Below are 20,787 nucleotides of genomic sequence, written 5' to 3'. Positions count from 1 at the left end.
TCCAACATACTGTTTGGCCAACCACAGAATGGCATTGTGTGTCCTTCAGATGGCTTCAACATAGTGCAAAAAGAGCTCTGTTGATGTGATGCATTCTGACACAGACTTAAAGAATGTGGAGGTAGTCCCATAGAACTTCACCTCAACTTGTTGCACAGCATCATACTTAGATGTAAGTTTGCAGCTACAGTTACGTTACACAATGCAAGTGTGGAGCCTGTAATGTTATCACTTATCCTTAAGGACATTAGGCTCATCGTTGGTTACATTTGTTTGAATACTGCAAATGCCTGACGGTGTCAAGTGACAGTACAAGTGTTGGAATACATTTGCCTTGAACAAATGCGAAGAGAGCAGAAAATTGGTTCTCCAATGTTTGCTAGTACTTTGCAACTGGTGCCAAAACACACTCGTCACAACACAGTGTGGAATGTTGTTGAACTTGACACCTAGAGCATTACAGCCCCCTTATTCTAGAACATTTCTAGGCATTCCATCACGACAGCTTCCCTAGGGATTCAAAAAGGTAGACGGCAGTGCAAACCTTCCTCTGCGGAAGTTGTCACTGGGTTTCTATGGCATTCCACAGCCATTAGCAGGTTAACAAATACGATCAAGTAAAGGTTGACTTTTGCAGACACTCCTTGAAATATAAGTCACTGATGAGTGTTACTGAAACACAGTGCCTTCTTTTGTCAAGGTGCAGCACTGTACTTCAGTTAGAAGAGATAAGGAAGAGTCTCTAATGAAAGCCTATTTGTCAATACAGTCAATGTCAGATTTTTCAAACTGCATAGTTACCATGAAAAAAAAAATTTACAGATGTTCCAGTGCAGCTATCATGCGTCTCATGCTCATACTGTGACAGCAGATGGCAGGTGCATGTTGTATGGTTGAGGAACACATACAATGTCTTCAGACAGTGGCCCTTTTCCATCACTTTTACACTTCACCACATAGCACTTCTGCATTGCAGTGAAGCCGGCTTTTAGAAACAGCTAGGAGTACAAGAGGATAGGTGTGCAAGAGAGCTGGTTCAGGATGTCAACACAATAAGTAAGGCACCTTTCATAGATGCCACTTTGGATCTCGAATCATGGCAAGAAGTCTGAAAAATGACAGCAAAGGGTATCACAGTCCAAACTTTTAGACATACATATCACTGGCTCTGTAGGCTACGTGGCCGTTCCGCAAAGAGGTCTGAATTATCAGGCATCGCCAAAAAATATGTCACTGGGATATATTAGGGCAACTGTCCTACTAATGGTCATGCTGAAAGAAAAACATCCTGCCCGCACTTAGCTTGCATTTGGCCCTGTAAAGGCAGCATAGCTTACAGCCATTCGTAATGCTTTTCAACCACACCGATGACATCACTATGCTATGCAAGTTATGAGCCACAGACATCTACAAGAGGCATACTTTCCGGACTGTGCTCATGGCTTTCCTCTTGAGCTCACATTACTTCAAAAGAAATGTGCATAGTGCTTTGGCAAACATACACAAGCTTTTAGCCAACAAAGCATTTATTTAACATGGAATTGATTCTTTCGTCTCTTGTCGTTCTTTTCTTTTTTTCTGACCTGAACAAAGCACAGCTGTAGCAATCGTGATACCAAAAAGTAGGTAAGTGACCTTACTTAAAGGATGTGCATTCGTGGAAATGGCTCAAAGATAATACAATGCTCACAGTTAAAAAAAAAGCATGCTGCTCAGACATAGCCTGAATCACGCAGATTAAGTTACGTCGCACTTACGAAGAGTATCTTTATGTTCCCATAAGAAATTCTTGCACCAAGAAAAAGTCAAAGGTCACTTGCGATGAGCATCTAGACAAATGGCTCGATGTTGATTTCTACGATAGAACACGGAAGACTGAGGTCGAATGCTGCTATCACTTCGGGATGCAGAACGCCGATAGTTCCCACAGCTTTGCCTCGGACTACGACTTCAGCACATCGGCCAGGGAAGAAGGTGGAATCTGAAAAGCAAGTTTCGAAATATAAAAGAACACAAACATTTTTGACAATAGCTCAACTATCCACCTTGTGGCAGTCATGGTAAATATACAAAAAAATATGGGAGAAATCTGAGAAAACGAAGCAAAGCAGGCAGTCGCAATTCCACAAAGTAACGGCATAGAATCATTGTACTGCCAGACGTGAAAACACATGTCAAGTACACAGTTAAAATATTTTGCCACTCAATGAAATCCTTGGTGGAGCATCAACTGGTAGAGCATCGGACGCATTATCGGAAGGTTGTAGGTTCAGTCCCTACCTGCAGCAAGCTGATTTTTTATCCACTTCAATTCCCTTCCATTTATGTCATAATTACTACATTTTCCTTATAGCTTCATTGTCTGTTTGGTTTCATTACCGTATTTGCTCGAATCTAGGCCGGCCCCGATTGTAAGCTGACCCCCGAAATTCGCAAGTCCAGAAAAAAGAAAAAACTTTATCATTGTACTAGAATCTAAGCCGACCCGCCACTTTCGCACATCGTTTTTTTTTAAAATACATCGGCTTAGATTCGAATAAATATGGTAGGTCGCATATCACAAAAAAAAAAAAAAACCTCGATCATTTCCTGCACTTTTGTTTATTCAGACTGTCTATAATCTCACTAGATCTTAAACATTATATCGACCACTAAATAAAGTACAGTTTCAAATGAGTTTTTCTAAACTGGTTAGATATTCGCATTTACCTACACCACTGACACCTTCTTTTTTATAAGCAATCCATAATGGCTATTCGAAGAAATGAAGGATGTCATACAGTGTCCTGCTTAAGTTTTCTTATGGCATCTGAGCATGTGAAGTCATGAAAGCTGTCCCTATTCAGGTTGTCACCCATTCCGACTTTCGTTGATGAGATATTATTAGTTTTCAAAATGTTGCATGTTTGCTAAACTAACGAGTGTTTTACAAATGACAAATGCAAAGTGATCACAGTAGGAGCAAGCACTCAGATTTCGTCAATCCAGATAGGTCATTGTGAAGTGCTAATCTGCTCAGCAGGGAACCACACTGGGAGTTGTTGCAACACACATAGCAAAACCTGCAGCGAACTCACGCTCTGTTTTACTTCCAATTGCCACCAAAGTCACCATCTTGTTACATAAACGTGGAAAGGATGTGTGCCTTTGATCCTACTTCCTCAATACCACATTTGCACAATTCCTACAAGCAATTCTTTTTTGATAAATGTCACCATCTTGTTACATAAACGTGGAAAGGATGTGTGCCTTTGATCCTACTTCCTCAATATCACATTTGCACAATTCCAACAAGCAATTCTTTTTTGCTAAATGTCACCATCTTGTTACACAAACGTGGAAAGGATGTGTGCCTTTGATCCTACTTCCTCAATATCACATTTGCACAATTCCAACAAGCAATTCTTTTTTGCTAAATGTCACCATCTTGTTACATAAACGTGGAAAGGATGTGTGCCTTTGATCCTACTTCCTCAATATCACATTTGCACAATTCCAAAAAGCAATTCTTTTTTGCTAAATGTAGGCCTCAATTTGTGAGCGCGTTGTAATCGTGCTCAAGATCGAAATCGGCATCAACTTATTCTTTACAATTTTCCTAATGCCACATTACCTATGTGTCACAGTCGGGGGCGAGCTAGAATCATGCAAATATGGTACTTCTTTTTGGGCGACTTGGTTCACCATGGAACAAGGAAGTGCTACAAGCACGAACAGACACCCACAAGAGAAATGGTGCTTGTGTGTACATGTCATTCCTCTTCTGGTTGTCTTGTTCGCACTGGTACCTCCTTCTTTCATCCTACTTCTGCCTGAATCCAGTTCTCAGCAATGAAGCAAGTAGGAACAACCTAGTGAGCGGGCTGATCTCAAGCAACCAGTAGAAAGCACGAACCCACTTCAGATCAAGCAATGAGAAAAGAATGAACCACCACAGAATGAGACATCCTGCTCCAGACTGACCAGTGAAAACGCCATTCGAGTATTTCATAGACTACACACTCAATTACAAATTTGGTTGCCAGCTCCTAATGAAGGAGCGCTGCTTATGCCTCACCACGTAGGGTAGGCAGTAGGGCAGCGGTCATGGGAAATTCAGTGTCAGTATGTATTCAAACAGGTAGTTCTCTTCAGTCATTGGGCATTAGTTTACAAGCATTATAGTGTACCACTTCACAGGCAGGAACACCACTGTGTGATCTAGTGACTCTGCATGTCTGTTTGCAATGCTAAAATTTGGTGAGGGAGACTTTGAGGGAAGGGGTGTCTGCAGCAGATATCTTAACACCCTCGCTGAGTGGGTCCACCTGCTGTAATCAGAATGCCATGAAAATTTGGCTTTCTTGCTTAGTGTTCCTGCCCAGTGCCGATGAAGACCGATGCTCCTTCGCTTTGGGGATCTGATAATGGGTATGTTGAGTTCAACATAGTTGAGAGCCACTAGATGAGAGCTTGTGGAAGAGACAATGTGGAAAGTGCAACTCACCCTCAATGGGCTTTAGGTGGTACTGTTCAGGCCCATCGCCAAAGGGAACACTCAATAACTGCATCGTGCGATCAAGAAGGCCATGCACGATCTCGAAACCCGTCGTCTTGCCACAGTACAAGGCACACAGGCGGCGCTGGTTCACAGCTCCAATTTCTGGAAGAAGTATTGAAGAGGTTATGAGAAGAAAGTAGCATGCAGCTTTCTCACATTAAAGGGGTGGTGCCATCAAATTTCGAGGCTATAACAAGCCTGTTGTGGGTTTCCTCTGTATGCAAGGACACTCCACACGAAGGGTTGGACACAGCAAACGTTTAGAATATATTTTAATTCACTTCCAAAGTGTACCTAAATGCCCATTCTCCCCGATCAAAACCCATCGCCAGCGCGCCAACACTGACGTAGATCTGTAGGATGGACAACAAAAGTTGTAGTGACGTCACACCAGATCTGCTGTAGTGACGTGAGTGACCTGCGGACCTCCGCCACCTCCGCAACGTACGTACCGGCTGCAGGGAACTAGAATATTATTCTAGTTCACTATAGTACCGGCAAAGCATCGGTTGCTACATCACTCGCCGAGTTTCGATCGTTTTCTGGCTAAGTGCGTCACAGCCTTGTGTGGTCACGTGACCACGCCTCCTACACTTCTATGTCACTGCCCAACCTCGGCGCCCAGAAACCGAAACCGAAAGTTGTCCACATCAAAAGGCGATATTAAATTATTTAGCGAGAATACATGAATATTGGTGCGTGCATCGTTGTTCCTGGAGTTATAGGAAACGCTTACAGCAAAGAACGCGCAAGCCACAAACATGGTGGCACCACCCCTTTAACCCGCTATACAATGTAACTTTCCATTCGCTTGTGCATGTAACATATAAAATCAAAGTACAGCAAATTCTGATTAAAAAAAAACGGTACTGCTCTTTGCTACGATTGAGTGCTACAACAGGTGCAACAATATCAAGCTGTTATCATTGTCATATATATTTCGCGTGTCGTTTATGACAGTCGCTGGGTGGGAGAGACAACAGTTCGCGGAAAAGCGTTGCCCTTTCCACTGTGCTTTCGACAGCGCCATCCGAGTATTGGTTGAATCAGGGTTTGAGGCTATTCGCCACATGCTAGCTTGTTCCCTGTAATAATGCTCACGATAGTACGTGCATTTCCACAAGCTTAAAGGGGCCCTGCAACACTTTTTTAGCGTGGTCAGAAAATGCTGCCGATTGGTAGTCGAGGCTCCTGAAACACGCGAGCCAAACATCATAGCGCAGCACCTGGCCTGGGATTTACAATAAGTTCTCAGTCAGCTAAAAAGCGCTTCCTCTTCTCTCGACAAAAATGATGCTTACGGCGTCACTGCCATTGGCCACGCCATTGGCTGATTTGAACATGGCGTGCTCAGTAGTTACTGCAGCCGTCGTGGGAGGCCGTCACTTGCCTGTGCATGCGCGCGATCACACTGGAAGTACGCTGCGTGTTCGAAGAAAAAAAAAAAGAAAAAAGTGCTCAAGGTCACGAGGCTCGTGTGACGTACCTTCTTCCCCCATGCCACCACTCCCAGCTTAGCTTTCAGTGCTTCCATCAGGACGAGAGAAGAGAGAAAGCAATTACAGCATGCAACAAATCTTTATAACTCCGCTCGTACTGGAACTGGACAGATTCTAAAAAACATTTGCGGTTGTCGATTCATGAGGAAATAAGCTCCTTTATTGAAGCCATTCCATGGCTACTTGGAAAAGTGTTGCAGGGCCCCTTTAAGAACATACATTATTCCTTCCAGTGGAGGCATTACAGTTGATGTAAATGCCATATTTACCTAAGTTAAAGTGCTCTTGTTGCTCCAAATTTCAGACTGTTGAATGATGGTCAGGTGCTTAGAATTAAGCTGCCCTTATTTCTTCTAAGAAGGGGCAAATGGTGCTAAGGTATTCATAGCCCACAACAAAGAAAGATGTGAAGACATTAGGTTCAATGGTTTGATACATCACAGTGATGTGTGGAGGAGCTGCACTGATGAAAGTGCACCCGAATAGTAGCAGTGTAGTCCTGCTAGTTCATACTGACGCAGTGCCACATTAGTACGATTTGGCAGGTGCCTACTACTGAGGCACCATGCATGTGAAACCAGGCACAGAACAACACAGCTAACGTCCAAAAATGAAATAAACAGGGCTAGTTACTCTCCGTTCAAAATTGTCTTGCACTGAGCATTGCACAGTACACTTCAGTGCAACATGTAGTGCATGACAACGATAAATGTAGCTAACGCACAGCTATGTACTACTGTAATATAAAAAGCATTACCATCATTGTCGTCCTTTAAGACAACGTCTGAGATTTCAAACAGCTTGAGGGGCAGAGGCATTTTCTTGTTCGCATTCAGTGTTTTCAATAGTCCTGGAAGCAGCGTAGTTCTAGCCACCTGTGTCAAGGTGAAGCAAATTGAATTTTTAACACAGACAGAAAGAAAATCACAACTTAGAGAAACTACTCCAAGGCTATCATGCAGCGTCAACAATTGTAAGTACAGTCAAATACACATATGTGTATCGAAACCACATATGATATAACGAATTATTGTGTATATTGAACAGTTGTAATACCCCCTTGATTATACTTTCGATATGTAAAATATTTTATATACCAAATTGCGTATATATAGAACTCTTCTGTAATCCCCTTCAGATTTGATTTATCCAGGTTCGACTGAATTTGCTCAATTGTGGCCATATGTGCAGAAGTTATTGCACATGTAATCATCAATGCAGCCCTATTGAATAATGGCACTAAATGCCCTAAGCAAGGAGCAATAAGAAAAACTGCTGAAGTGGAAACAGGTTCCAAAAGTGAAGTAATCGCTGTCATGTTACAATAAAACATTAGTTCATTGCAAAAAAAATAAAGCTCTGTCCTCACACCGCCTGCAATTTTGAAGGTGGACAATTTTGAAATACATATACTGCTCGACTTGCACCTTTTGTGTTACTGCTTTTAGCCAGAATGAAGCCTAACCATATTAGCAAGTTCTAGTGGAGACCGCATCAATATTACAATAGAATTGTTACTTTTAGTGGGAAAACTCAGCATCTATCTTATATTTAGCTTTGCATTTATATTAACAGAGCAAAAACACTTGATTTGCGAGTGGTATCAGACTCAAGAGACTCCTTCCTGGGATGAAGTGGGACATGTGCCGACTTTACTTCTGCTGTAATAAGCCATAGAACCTCCACTTCTGCAATTTTGAAGATCCCTCTTGGCTCCAGGGGACGTAACAATGTAGATATATTGGGTAAGGAAGCACAAAGATAAAACAAAATGGAAATGGGAGAGGAGAATAGGCAGAGTTATGCCATTCAAAAGCCCTACTATAGCAGCAGAATATATTGAACATCAAGGTCTTGCGGTAGGAAGAACAACAGCTACCAACCTGGAATTCGAGTGTCTTTGGGTTCGAGATGTGCACAGCATTTTTGCTGCCGTCGGGCTTGCGAATCTTCTCAGCAATGTCCTGCTCTGAGCACTGTAAACAGGTCACATGTGCTACAATGCTTTACCATAAATTATATAATAAAGCACAAAAATACATTATTGTAATGCCGCAGAGCTCCTCATGATGTGTAAGCAATTGATGAAGCCTCCAAAAATTTAAAATAAAAAAATGTGAAAGCAGGACAGGGGAGTGTACTTTTACAAGAGTGGCCCAAAGAAAAAATAACGAGAACTTGAAATGATTGATCATAAGTAATCAATCATACAAAAATAGCCACTGCAGATTAAAAATGTGTAAGGGAAATAGGAGCACTTAAAGCGGTATTGACATGAAAATTTTCAGTTGTTTTGTTTTGTGTCAAATGAAAGGCCAAGCCCTCAAGAGCCTAAAAAATGTGCTGATAAGAGTGATTACACCATGACAAAGTTATTATGGCATGTTTTTAAAAGGTATTTTCGGTTTCTAGTGTACCCTGACGTCAAAACACGGTACAGTCGAGCCCTACTATATCGAACCCGTTTATATCAAATTATCCCATATATCGAACAATTTCTAAACACGGTAAATTTACATTGAGAATATATAGCAAAAGTTACTGTTACATCAAACGAAAATCGCAACGACAACCGATATATCAAACTCCATGTGCCTCAAAAGTGCCCCAGCAAGTTGGCTTTCCCTCGCGGTGGCGGGGAAAACTGCCGGCGCCACCCTAGAAAAAGTGGTTTAGACCTGGTTGTGCATGGGCGAACACCCCCCTGCAAGAAATGATCCTGGCCCGCTCGCAGCGCTTACAGCCAATCAGAGGCCGTCGTGCTTTCTCCGAAACGCGGAGGCGGTAGAAGTGAGCGCCATTTTTTCTTTCTTTATGCTTGTGTGCCTGCTGCTGCCTGTTTTCCTCGAGTCCTCATCCAGCGTGGTCCGTGCTGGTGGTGTTGCCTGTTGGTGCTCTGTGAACTTTATTGGCGCGCTGTCGTCATGGCTTGTGACTTGCTCGGAGCTCTTTCTATGTTGAGTAACTCGTGGGCAGATGTCACGAAGGAGACAATCCAGAACTGCTTTAGGCATGCCGGCTTCCGCATGCCTGGTGATGACACCCCAAATTCCGATGACAGCACTGAAGACACCGCAGGTGTTTCCACCAAAGTTTGGAGCGAGCTGGCAGAGTTCCCGGGAGCTATCGACGGATCGACATTCGACGAGTTCATCAGTGCGGACGATGATGTCGCCATCATGGGTCAGCTACGAGATGAGGACTACGTTGCAGACGTCGTGCCGACCACGAGCCAAAGTGACAGCAATAAGGAAATTGACGATGGCCCATTGCCTACATCCTCCGAAGTGATTAGTGCACTTGCGTTGGTCCGGCGCTATTGCGTGAATGTGGAAGGTTGCGGCCTCAGCTGCTCCGACTCGTTGGACAACGTGGAGGCGTGCGTGCTGTCGCAGGCAGTGAAGTCGTTGACACAGAAGAAAATCCAGGACTATTTTGTTCCAAAGTAGGGCACGCAAGTAAGCCACCATATTAATAAAGTACTTTTCTTATTGTTATGTGCCTTTGTGTCAAATCCTATAGCGGGCCTATATCGAATTATGCCATATATCGAACTAATAAACGTTTTTTGGCGAGATCGATATACCCGGGTTCAACTGTATTAGTTTCTCGTCACGTGCAAGATATCGCGATGTTTCCACGGCCGCTCCACTCCGTGGCTCCGTTGGTGACACACAATCTGCCATTTTGAATGTTTTGGTACTTGACGTCATCACAACTCGCCATACTAGTGCATGAAGTCACCAGAATTGATACTGTAGCCTGACAGCACGATATTGTAAATATCAGTAGGTGCACCATGCAAAAATCGACTTTAATGTCAAAATAAAATATCTTATTAGCGTTTACTGCACTTCACACTTGTGCAGAGCCATCTCTGTATACCGGAGATTTGTATGGCAGAGTAAACTCACATTTGAAAATTGGTGTCAGTATCCCTTCATATGTAGAAAAATAATACAACAAAGATTTTAACATTTTGTATGTGAAAAAAGTAAGAACAGTTAATGTAGAGGAAAAAATGTACAATGTCATCACCAGTTAACCTGTGGCCACCAAGAAAGATAAAAATTTTCTCACCAAAGCAAAAGTCAATGCCTCGGTGAATCCTGCATGTGCCATCTCCATTCGCAGCTGTTCGGTGAGCTTGTTGATGGGCAGCTGCTGCCCGACGGTGCAAGTGGGCGGCATTTCGCGAGGCAGGTTGTCGTAGCCGTATGAGACGGCTACATCTTCGTAAACATCGGCTGCGTGAAGCACGTCGTGACGGGTTGGGGGCACTTCCACATGCAGCTTCTCTCCTTCTGCCACTGTGGTCTTCAGGCTCATCCGGCCCAACAGGTCGCACAGCTGCTGCTCGCTCTGGCTATAAATAGCAATGTAATAGTGGACACAAGTTCAAGAACTACAAAGCACACAATTGGCATCATTATGTATGATGCAAACAAAGTCAACACATTCAATAAATTCCTGGATATCTTGATTTCAGGCAAGCTATGGCTCTTTGTGAACCTGTGGCAGAATTGTGCAAGTAAATAAACTGAAGTATCATTAGCTCATATAAAGCAAAGTTATTCCATTCACAGGACAGTAATGTCTTGACATTATTAAGACAATAGTGCTTTAGGCTGGAAGAGCATGTGAAGCTGAAATGTGCAAAAACCATGTTTTGCCGCCTGCCGGTTAAACAAAGTGATCACTAGTTACTCAACCTAAAGCATTGCTAATGACATTCTCAGGTATTCACTGGCCTGCTTCAGGTGGTTCAGGTAATCAAAATCTAAATAATAAACTGCAAGTGCTTGCACTAAGAAATAATTTGCACACGTCTCCACAAGTTGATGCACATGACCACTATAATGAAGTGGTGTTTTCATTGGTGTATTCTCTGCCTACAAGTATTCTTTGCGATATTCAACAAGAGCCAGCAGCAGCGCGTTGTTTGCACCTAGCTATTCAAACCGCATGCGTACGGTTCACAGCAAGCCATGGGTTGACAAGTAGGTAGGGAAAACTGTAACTCAATTATTGTAAGGGCTACTCTCTTGTGGCTACCGAGGCATCACTCATGTCTGTCAAAAGCTAATACAACAGCTGCATGCTGTACCTACCTTAGTCCAAGAAGCCCATTGATGTCCTTGGTTTCTACATCCAGTGTCCAGTATTTCAGCTCCTGCATGCGAGCAAACGGGATGGTAGCCGAGCAGGCAATTGAGGCAGGAATCACCTCGTATTCACACTATAGATGATGGACATGCGACACGCATAAAAGCACTTTTTCTTTGGTAGAATACATAGTAGTAGCATGCATGCCCAAGGAAGAAGGAGTTTTATGGAACTGATAGGAGTACTGTGCCCGTGCTGCCAAGCAGGTTACCAACCTTCTACATCTATCCATATGACAAAACCTCATGCAGTTGGCTTCCATAACTTTGACCTAAATGAGACTGAAGAAATCGAGCAATTTATCGAATGGGATGAATCAAAGGAGAAGCTTCAAACACACTGCTGCCTTAATAGGCAGTAGTAATTCTATCTTTGTGTGACCCAGTTTTTATGGGTTCAAAGTTTCAATGTAAGAAACAATAGGCAGTCAAACGTAATACCAGCTCGAACTTATAACGGGAAGAAGGTGTAGCATGCATATAATTCCGAAAATCAGAAAAAAGATTAAACCTTCATCAAATAGAAATCTCCTGACATTCATAGTCTACACTGGTCACAGACAGTTCATTGCTACAGGTCGCCTGTGCTCTTCTGGGAGTAGAGTGTGTAAAATTTTCCACATTTCTTAAACAGACCCAAATCATCATTAATGCAACGGTGGCCCCCAATAAACTACCTAACCATTTGACCAGTTTGTCACGCTACACACACACACTCCATGATCCCACAGGTATACATGCGGCATGGTTCCACTGCCACTAGCTTCGTATGTCATCTACATATCCACCCTCCCACTAGCACAACGAAGGCAGACATTTAGACACTTGAGTCCGGCTATACAACATTTTACTAAAATGCACTTGGATTAAGGTAACATAACCTTCATGACAAAGTAGTATTACAGGAAGAAAGAAAGAAAAAAGCAGCATGGTCGTTGACCTTGCTGATGGCTAGAAACTTACAGGATACAATGTCGACGTCCCATCAGGCATGACAACTTGCACCTTTTCTGTGCTGCAAAGCCCACAAGTAAAGGAAATCAGGAAATGCTTTTAATAACAACTTATATGGTTGTTTCCTTGTAGTAGGTGTAGTTCTAAACACTCGGTTAAAGGGGTCATGAACCACTTTTCCAAGTAATGATCTAATGACCTCAGTATCGGAGTGTACTGCCTCCCGAATCGATTGCCGCAAAAATTTCTCGAATCCGTCAAGAATCAGCGGAGTTACGGGGGTTTGGCACACGCTCCCAGCGCTTTCTCTCTTTTCTCGTGCCGACGAGCGCACTGGAAGCTAGACAGGGAGGGATGGCATGGGGGAAAGAAGTTACGTCAGCGCGCGTCATGAAACGCGATCGCTCTCCCGCTGTGATTCGCTTGCGCGAGTGCGGCTACCGTGTACTGAGGAGTGCGGCACCGGCAAGTGGCGGCACCCCGCGGCAAGAAGCGCATCTGATCCGAATGCCGCTCTCGATTTACGTCGGCTGTCGGCCAATAAGCATGCTATGTCTCTTGCGACGTAAACGGACAGACGCCCCGCCCACCGACGAGAGTGAGAACCGGCCTCTGTTTGAAAAGAGGGTGCCTAGGGAAACGGCAACTTCGCGCTCCGCTTGTGGCCATTACGCGGCGCGCACGACTGTAATATTTGGCAGAGCAGTTCATAGCCGTGTCAGCTTTCCACAGGATGTGTTTTTTCAACCAGCTCAAGGGGTGCTTCATGACCCCTTTAAATGTGCCCTGGTTTATACGAACGTTCTTAATCATACAACTGTAAAAAACATACAAAATCTGTATATATATCATATGGCTAACTTAGGAGGGTTATAAGGCCTGCACACGTGTTCTGGTTATCATAAAAAGTAAAAGCTTTGGAAGTGACTAATGGAAGGTAAATCACATTCCTGTTGAAGACAACCTTGCAGAATGCCTCGATTAAGTCTTTGTAGTGCAATAGTGTGGACGAGTGGCATGGCTCCTAGATCAGGCTAGAACTCAACCGAGCACTGTGACAGAGTACGGTAGATTCTTGACAAATGGAAGTCACTTCAGTGCTGCTTAAACAGAACTGCCTCCAATTTGGTTTGTTTTGTACTTGAGTGCTGTGCCCTTGTACATTTCTCTCAGTCAACATAATTCCTGACCCCTTCAGGTTTTGTTTAACAAGACTGTCGTACTGTACTAGCGAAAGTTAAGAAGGCTGCTCACGTGAAAGGCTCTTTGCAGTACTCGCTGAACATGGTGACCATGGTGTCCAAAACAACTTTAGACTTGTGCAGATCAGTAGCTGTCACCTCGATCAGCACATTACGTGTTGACAATGTAATTTTGGAGTGGTTGCCTGAAAAAAAAAAATCCCCGTTTTGAAACCGGCAGCAGTTCATTCGCAGAACATTGTACAGAGGGCACCAAGACGCAAACAAAAACACTATCTCTTATTCCTTCAGAACATTCCTGAACCTAATTATGTACCTAATATTCCAGCTGAACTGTAGCCCAAAAAGGTCGCGAAACGAATTCGCAATCAAGACAAACTTCAAGGTTTGATTTAATGAACACGTACAGTAATGTGCCCACATTAGCAAATACAAATGCTTCAAGCACTTCATGCTTTCATCTTTTGAAAAAAAAGACATCTAGTAGACCTTAACAAAACTGCCAGCACATCTGCCATTGCATCATATTCATGACATGCTCGAAGAAGAGAAGCTGATCGGGTTCCGTATAAAATTAGCTTACTTGATGAGAAAAGTTCAGAAGACAGATGTATAGGCACGGGCGAATATTCGAGCATTTCGAATATTCGAACGCTTATTACGGTACTCGAATTCGCTTCAACACAAAATTATGTTATCAGAAATGTCGAAGTATTTATTAGCAATGAACAAATAGACGTACATTTGACCACATATAACTCCCCTGTAAAGGTGGTTTCACTGCGGTGTGAGAATGCTATGCCGTGAAGCCCCCTATCCAGGAGAAATCCGCACTGCCGCGAAGCCACACTTCAAGGTTAAATGTACGTATCACCTTCACCTCAATTAATTATTTTTTAAATTTAAAAGCTTGTTATACAGGCTTATATACGATAAGTGTAGTAAATTTCAAACGTAATATATTTTACCGCTTATAACTGGCACCCTACTGCCATTCAAATCTTGCTACTATTCAAAGTTGCTTTCACTTCACTTCGAACCAAAAAAGTGACATTTGCACATGCCTAGTTCCAATTCTTAAAAATATTGTGCAAGTCAATTGGGTCACAAAATAATGCTCATTGTCCTTTATAATATGTGATGCCATCAGAACTATTCGATTCTGAATTATTCGACTAACTCAGTCTTTGCTTTGAATTCGCTTCGAACCCCAAATTTACTATTTGGCCATCCCTACAGACGTACACATCGGCTAAAAATGAATTAATTGACCCATTACACCAACCTTAATGCATGTTCAATGCACCCACTCACAGTGCCTTATTAGCTCACCATTAATAATTGGAGGCAGTGAAAGAACAGTGCCATTGGCGTCTTCAATGACTGGATACACGGGTTTGTCTTTGATGATGTGTAGGTAGTGCCGAAGGTGGCTGTCTTTCTGCAAGGAACATTGCCATAGGTGAGAGAGAGCCAATCATTTTACGGCGAGAGTGCCAGTCGAATCAAAACGGGAACATGCACTCAAACAGAAACAAACAATGAAAAGACAATCTTTCAGAGGTCATCACTACTACGTACTGGTACTGTACTGTTGTAAAACTGTGACAAGAATCCTCTTTGTAAACATTAAACCCTCCGACTTTGCAAGTGATGATCTGCAGTGGACGCAATGGACCATTTGCAAAAATCTGCAAGGCGGCTTTACTGCAAGGTTGTTTTCCAACCAAAAACTCTCCGCCGCAGACTGGTTTTCTCGCTCATTGTACTTTTACCGCTCCTAATTCCAGTGAAGGCACGCGAGTACAACAAAACGACCTCTTTCCCCAACTATTACTGTGGGGCCGCCTCGTACGAACCCTCAGCCTTCGCTAGGTGGACAAGGCAGCCGTCGTTCGTGAGAAAAAAAAAGGGGGGGGGTTAGAGAAGCAAAAACAGAATGAGCGAGAAAAGCAGTCGGGGATTGAGAGTTTTTGGTTGGAAAACAACCTTGCAGGAAAGCCGTCTTGCAGATTTTTGCAAATGGTCCATTGAAAGTCAAACTTAGGAGGCATCAAGTGTGACACGCAGGGGATGAAAGTAAACAAAAAAATATAACAGGGCGATTTGAGATTTGCTTCATTACATCTTATTCCTTATGTTCATGTTTACTATGTTGAAGTTCAACAGTAACATCCTGTCTTATCAGAACTGAAGGGGCCCTCCAAGACTTTTTTTGACAGTCAGAAAATGCTGCCAATCTGCTGTCCAGGCTCCTGTGAACATATGAGCCAAATGTTATTGTACTGCATGCAACAGGAAATTTACAAATTTTGTGCCAAAACCGCCAATAATTGTTTGCTCTCCCTTTGAAACATTGCCACCAACTATGCAGTGAGAGGTCCCAACTATGCAGCAAGCGGATGCAACGAATATTGGCTGGATTTCACGAACAGTGCATCAGTCAGACATTGAGTCGTGTAGGTAAGGCAACTGCCATGATGTGTCACCGCATGCCGGTATTGCGCACTACTGAACCTGCGCACTACTGAACTAGAAGTAGTGGCTAATAGTATATTCAAAAAAAGAAAGGAAGAGAAAAATCACAGCATATCCACGGAGTGAATGATGATGAGTGGGCGAAGCTGCGGAGGTTCATCGGTAAACCGTGAATCTTCCGTGAATTCTGCCCAGTACATCATCACCGACGTGAGATCGGGCGCGTTTATACTAAAGGTTCAATGAGTTATGACGACTTGCAGCTCACTTTAATTTTACATGTACGCTGTGAATTTTCATTGTTTAGAAAACCATTGCTTTAGAAAACATCTGGCGTCTTTCGTTAAGCAGCTGGCGTCTTTTCGTTTTGCTTTAGAAACATCTGGCGTTCTTTCGTTTTGCTTTTAGAAAACATCTGGCGTCTTTCGTTGGTTTATTTCATCAATCAACGGCGTTTTGAACAAAATTTTTATTGTTTAATCACGCACAGGAGAAATCTCACCAGGCACTACCTTGGAGGTAAACAATGGCTGCTAATGGGAATGAGAGACAGATGAAGTCGGCTTTTAGCTAACACTTACACTTCTACTTCTACTAGCGTTTCCTACTGGAACATGCCAATGGCTGCTAATGGGGAATGAGAGACAGAAGAATTCGGCTTTTAGTTAACGCGCACGCTGCGAATTTTTTACTGTTCAACAACGCACAGGAAAAATCTCCCACCGGCACCACCTTGGAGGTCAAGATCTGGTACTAGCGTTACGACTGGTTACGCACTACTACGACTACGAGGGACGAACGGGTGCCGCCTTAAGGAGCTTCGCCCCTAAAATACTCAAGGCCATCAAATGCAGGCACAACAATTCTGAACAATGCATGCTCCCTTTTCCATCCCCTGCTGCACAGCTGTCAGTGCACTAGCCTCATGCAATAGCTCCATTTGTACTGGATGGACTCAAAAAATTTTTTCGGCAGGAAATTTCTGATGGAAAGGAACCCAATGGTAAAGTAATTCTGTAATGACTCAGAAAGGTGTTGCAGAGTCCCTTTAACTCTGGAATACAGAAACAACAAAAGAGTACGTAAAGTGGACCAACATACCGCATAAAGTTCCATCAATTCCTCAGCTGAGCGCTCAACAGTGTCGTTAAGTGGCACAAAGCGAATGTCCTTGGGGCTTCGTGCATCATAGACAAAAGGTCCCTGGACAGTGTCCAGGTCGTGGGTTCCTATGGATACAATTGTACGTCTCCTGCAATATAAGTGTAGTGAGCACGTGGCTTTAGAAGGGCAAAGCAGTGTTAACAGCAGCACTAGAAAACCCTGCATAAGTTATATTGCCGCATCACAGTGATGGTGAAGAATGAAAGGCTGCCAGAATGGCGAGTGAAGAATTTGTTTCTGGCAAGCTTGTGCCAAGGAATGCAAGCGACACTAAAATCCAAACACTAGCACGAGTACTAGTTGGCAACAGACGAATCTGATCCTGCGAGACAAAATACGAGCTCACGAGTCCACAATTGATGTGTGTATAGTGAATGTGTGTCCACAATTCACTATACATCACTAGAACGACTGGTGATGGGATACATTTCTAGATTGCACAACACTATTCGTGCCGCATATACAACCTGATTAGACAAGGCTCTTTCACTGTTCTGCTGTCTTCTTTTAAGCAATTCACTATAGAATTGTCAATACCATTAAAAGACCTTTGGATACAGTAGAAATGCCTTGCACCAGGCGACAAATAGATAATGCCAAGTAAGTAGTGAAGAACATTCACCGACAGACTGCAAGACAATTATCAATGGCATGTGCTCATGAAATCAATATCCAGTACCTAGGAAGCAAAGGATGACTTCATACAGAGAAGCTCAATGGCTATGGGGCACATCAGTAAGCATAGCTACGATGTTGGTTTGCCGACGCCAATTTGCTGCCAGAGCCATGCAGACACCCTCCCAGGACCCTCCTTACGGTTTTTGTGTGACGCGGATGGCTGGCATGTTTTCTCTCTGCTTGCGCCATGATAATTGGCAGTCCTCACACACTTTCACTCGCACATAGAATGTATAATGCACGTGGCGATGTTATCTATTTGAACTTTACCCCCGGAACCTCATGGCGATGGTTCACTTGGATAGTCCATGTTAATTGCTATCGCACCACGACAACTAAAGGTGGCCCTCAATACTCGTGCGAGCTATGACCATACCTGCCAATGTTCTGATGCAGCTTGTCTTGGAGGTCAATGAAGCTGTTGTACCGGTCCTGGTTGAAGGTCACATCTCGCAGTATGGCAGCGACTACGTACGGCCGCACTGACGCAGTACTAGGCTTGACGTGCAGGGTATGTAGAGCATCTGCCGCTGGATGCAGGGCTCGGTAATGGGGTGGTTCAATCCTGCAAGCATTACTCCAATCGTTTGCAACACAACACGGTACACTGAATATCTAGGGTTGGCTCTAGTTTACAAATGTGCTTTCTCAAATGACCATGATTACAGTTGTAGTAAGAAGTAACATGCATGTTCATGATTACACACTCCAGTTATACTAATTTCAGCTAAATATTGCCTGTAACATGTCAGGATGAGCAGGAAGTAGTTAAGAGCAAGTGTGTGTCAAAACCAGAAGTGTTATGCAGAAACAAGTCTCTTCAGTGATAGCTAAGGCCCGAAGCATGAACGTTTCAAGAAGATAACACCACTGACTTACTTTCCTTTGAATATGAGCAGCGCCCTTGCGAGCCCTTCGAGACAGAGCAAGTCGTACCTGTGCAAAAAGGTACAAAAAAATAAATTAAATAAAATCAAAATTAGCAGATATGAAACATACGCGCGCAGTATTCAGGAACTCACCTATTTGCAGGGATTTCAACACGGAAGATGACTTCCTCCGACGCACCTTCAGCTTTCCCGCTGCCTTGTTCTTTCGAGAGCATCTGTTTTTCGCTTGTCTGTATGAACAAATCACAATGTATTCAACAGTTTTCTCTTTTAGAACAGAATGTATTTAACACTTTAATCTTTTACAATGAAAGCCGCAGGCACATGAACGCAGTCGCTGCAGTGAGCCTATACGTCCTTTGAACTAACAGTCAACGAAGCAAGGAAAACTGTTGGAAAACTCCCTGGCAGCGGCAAGTTATCTTTTTTGTTCACTTTACTTTCTTCAGATTTACATCATAACTACTACAAAATAACATCCCCTGTTCTTTTCTTGGGTTTGTTGTCTGTTAGTTCTAATTAATGTTGTGTCTAGCAAAGAAACACAAGCCCTTAAAATTGCCCGTCCTACTTTCTTTGACACAGTTATGTCCAGACAACCATTAACAACTGTTGGGATTTACATCCCAAAACTACGATACGACCATGAGAGAGGCCGTAGTGGAGGGCTCCGGAAATTTCGACCACCTGGGGTTCTTTATCGTGCACCTTTCTAAGCACACGGGCCTCTAGCATTTCGCCTCCATCGAACTGCGGCCACTGCGGCCGGGATTGCATCATCGGTGAAGCAACTATCGAAGCCACCGCTGGCAGCTGGCAGTTCTACGAGGGACATTGAATATGCTAAATATACCTTGCGTGTGGCACGATAAGAAAAGGTCGCGGATGCACTACGTGAATATCAATCTTGGTACGTACTACTTCGTCCAGTTCCAATCCATACTCGAAACACAGGTCTGCGAACTCTTCTTCGGCTGCACGCAACAAGAAATCATCAGAACTAAGGCAAACATCCGCGGACCATCGAAACATCTGTTGACATCGCAGCATCGAAGGCCAGATCGTGTCTATGTGAATTGAATGAATGACAAGTACGGGCGAAACCATTGAAGTTTGAACCCCGCGCGGTATGTTACAGTTGAGAAAGTGAATCCCCAAAACTCACAGCACGAAATCATACCATGTATCTAATAAGGTGACGCAAGATACCAAATAGAGTGAGCATTTTAACATCCGCCGGGCAACACGCGTGGCAAACAGGCAGGCATGTGTCACTCACTGTATGTTCTCCCCAAGGCTTCGAACAGCAGAGCTGCTTTAACGCCTACTGTCGGCATTGCGGCGTGGTAAAATCCCTTGCAGGCGCACTACGTCAACAAATCGGACGGAAACACGATCGGACAAATTCAACTTTCGCCTGCCTTCGCGAATCAACGTGCCAGTTGCACATTTAATTTCTGTGCTTATTTTGTTGGGTAGAATGAGAACGGGCGTTATTGTCACGTCTTGTGGTGAAGGGAAGTTTCAGAATTGTTGGACAGAGGGCGACACAATCTTCAGCAGCGCGCGATGCATTCGGTGATTCGAATGCGAGGAAAATCTACACGAGCAAAGATCATTTTTGATAATGTTCATACAACACTTAAACGTAGCGCCAAGCACGCATAATGAGTATAATAAGCCATAGCTCTCTATATAATTTCTACAGGAAGCTTTGAATTGAGCAGAGTTTTGAAATAAGCATTTTACAAAAAGCTTAGATAGATAGATAGATAGATAGATAGATAGATAGATAGATAGATAGATAGATAGATAGATAGATAGATAGATAGATAGATAGATAGATAGATAGATAGATAGATAGATAGATAGATAGATAGATAGATAGATAGATAGATAGATAGATAGATAGATAGATAGATAGATAGATAGATAGATAGATAGATAGATAGATAGATAGATAGATAGATAGCATGAAAAAAGTTAGATTAATTAAGTGAACTGGAATAGGACTGCATTGTGATCTGGATAGAATTTAACAAAGGTATGAGGCAATAAGGCTTTTGATAGGGTTGTACGAATGTTCGATGCCTTCGAGTGGTTTTTCAACATGGCAGCCGCGAAGGCGTCAGTGTAGAAGCCGTTCACTGGCACATGGATAATTTCAATTGGAGGCCGATGTTAACTTCGGCTCAAACTGAACAAATATTCGCCATG

At 43.2% G+C, this 20,787-nt stretch overlaps 1 protein-coding gene across 1 annotated transcript; it reads right to left on the bottom strand.

The window, feature by feature from the left end:
• Positions 1-1,753: 1,753 nt before the first annotated feature.
• On the bottom strand, positions 1,754-20,047 carry LOC119389536 (phenylalanine--tRNA ligase beta subunit). The gene is made up of 15 exons (XM_037656853.2): positions 19,850-20,047; positions 19,489-19,544; positions 18,703-18,800; positions 18,560-18,616; positions 18,057-18,245; positions 16,940-17,090; positions 14,693-14,801; positions 13,413-13,545; positions 12,168-12,219; positions 11,151-11,212; positions 10,120-10,405; positions 7,923-8,015; positions 6,797-6,914; positions 4,487-4,642; positions 1,754-1,981 (listed from the first exon to the last, which is right to left on the bottom strand). Exons 1-15 carry the CDS (start codon positions 19,905-19,907, stop codon positions 1,830-1,832), a joined length of 1,770 nt encoding a protein of 589 aa, XP_037512781.1. The 5' UTR covers positions 19,908-20,047; the 3' UTR covers positions 1,754-1,829.
• Positions 20,048-20,787: the final 740 nt, after the last annotated feature.

Source organism: Rhipicephalus sanguineus, chromosome 4, assembly GCF_013339695.2.
Source record: "Rhipicephalus sanguineus isolate Rsan-2018 chromosome 4, BIME_Rsan_1.4, whole genome shotgun sequence".
NCBI classification, from domain to species: Eukaryota; Metazoa; Arthropoda; class Arachnida; order Ixodida; family Ixodidae; genus Rhipicephalus; species Rhipicephalus sanguineus.
This window is presented reverse-complemented; position numbering and strand designations above follow the sequence as displayed.

What these genes read in the sequence shown, in the direction of transcription:
- LOC119389536 (XM_037656853.2), bottom strand. Translation starts at nt 19,907, where the DNA reads ATGCCGACAGTAGGCGTTAAAGCAGCTCTGCTGTTCGAAGCCTTGGGG. An exon ending in AGCCTTGGGGAGAACATACA is followed by an intron (nt 19,545 to 19,849) that starts GTGAGTGACACA and finishes TGTTGCGTGCAG; the next exon opens with CCGAAGAAGAGTTCGCAGAC. An exon ending in AATGGGCTTCTTGGACTAAG is followed by an intron (nt 10,406 to 11,150) that starts GTAGGTACAGCA and finishes TGCTATTTATAG; the next exon opens with CCAGAGCGAGCAGCAGCTGT.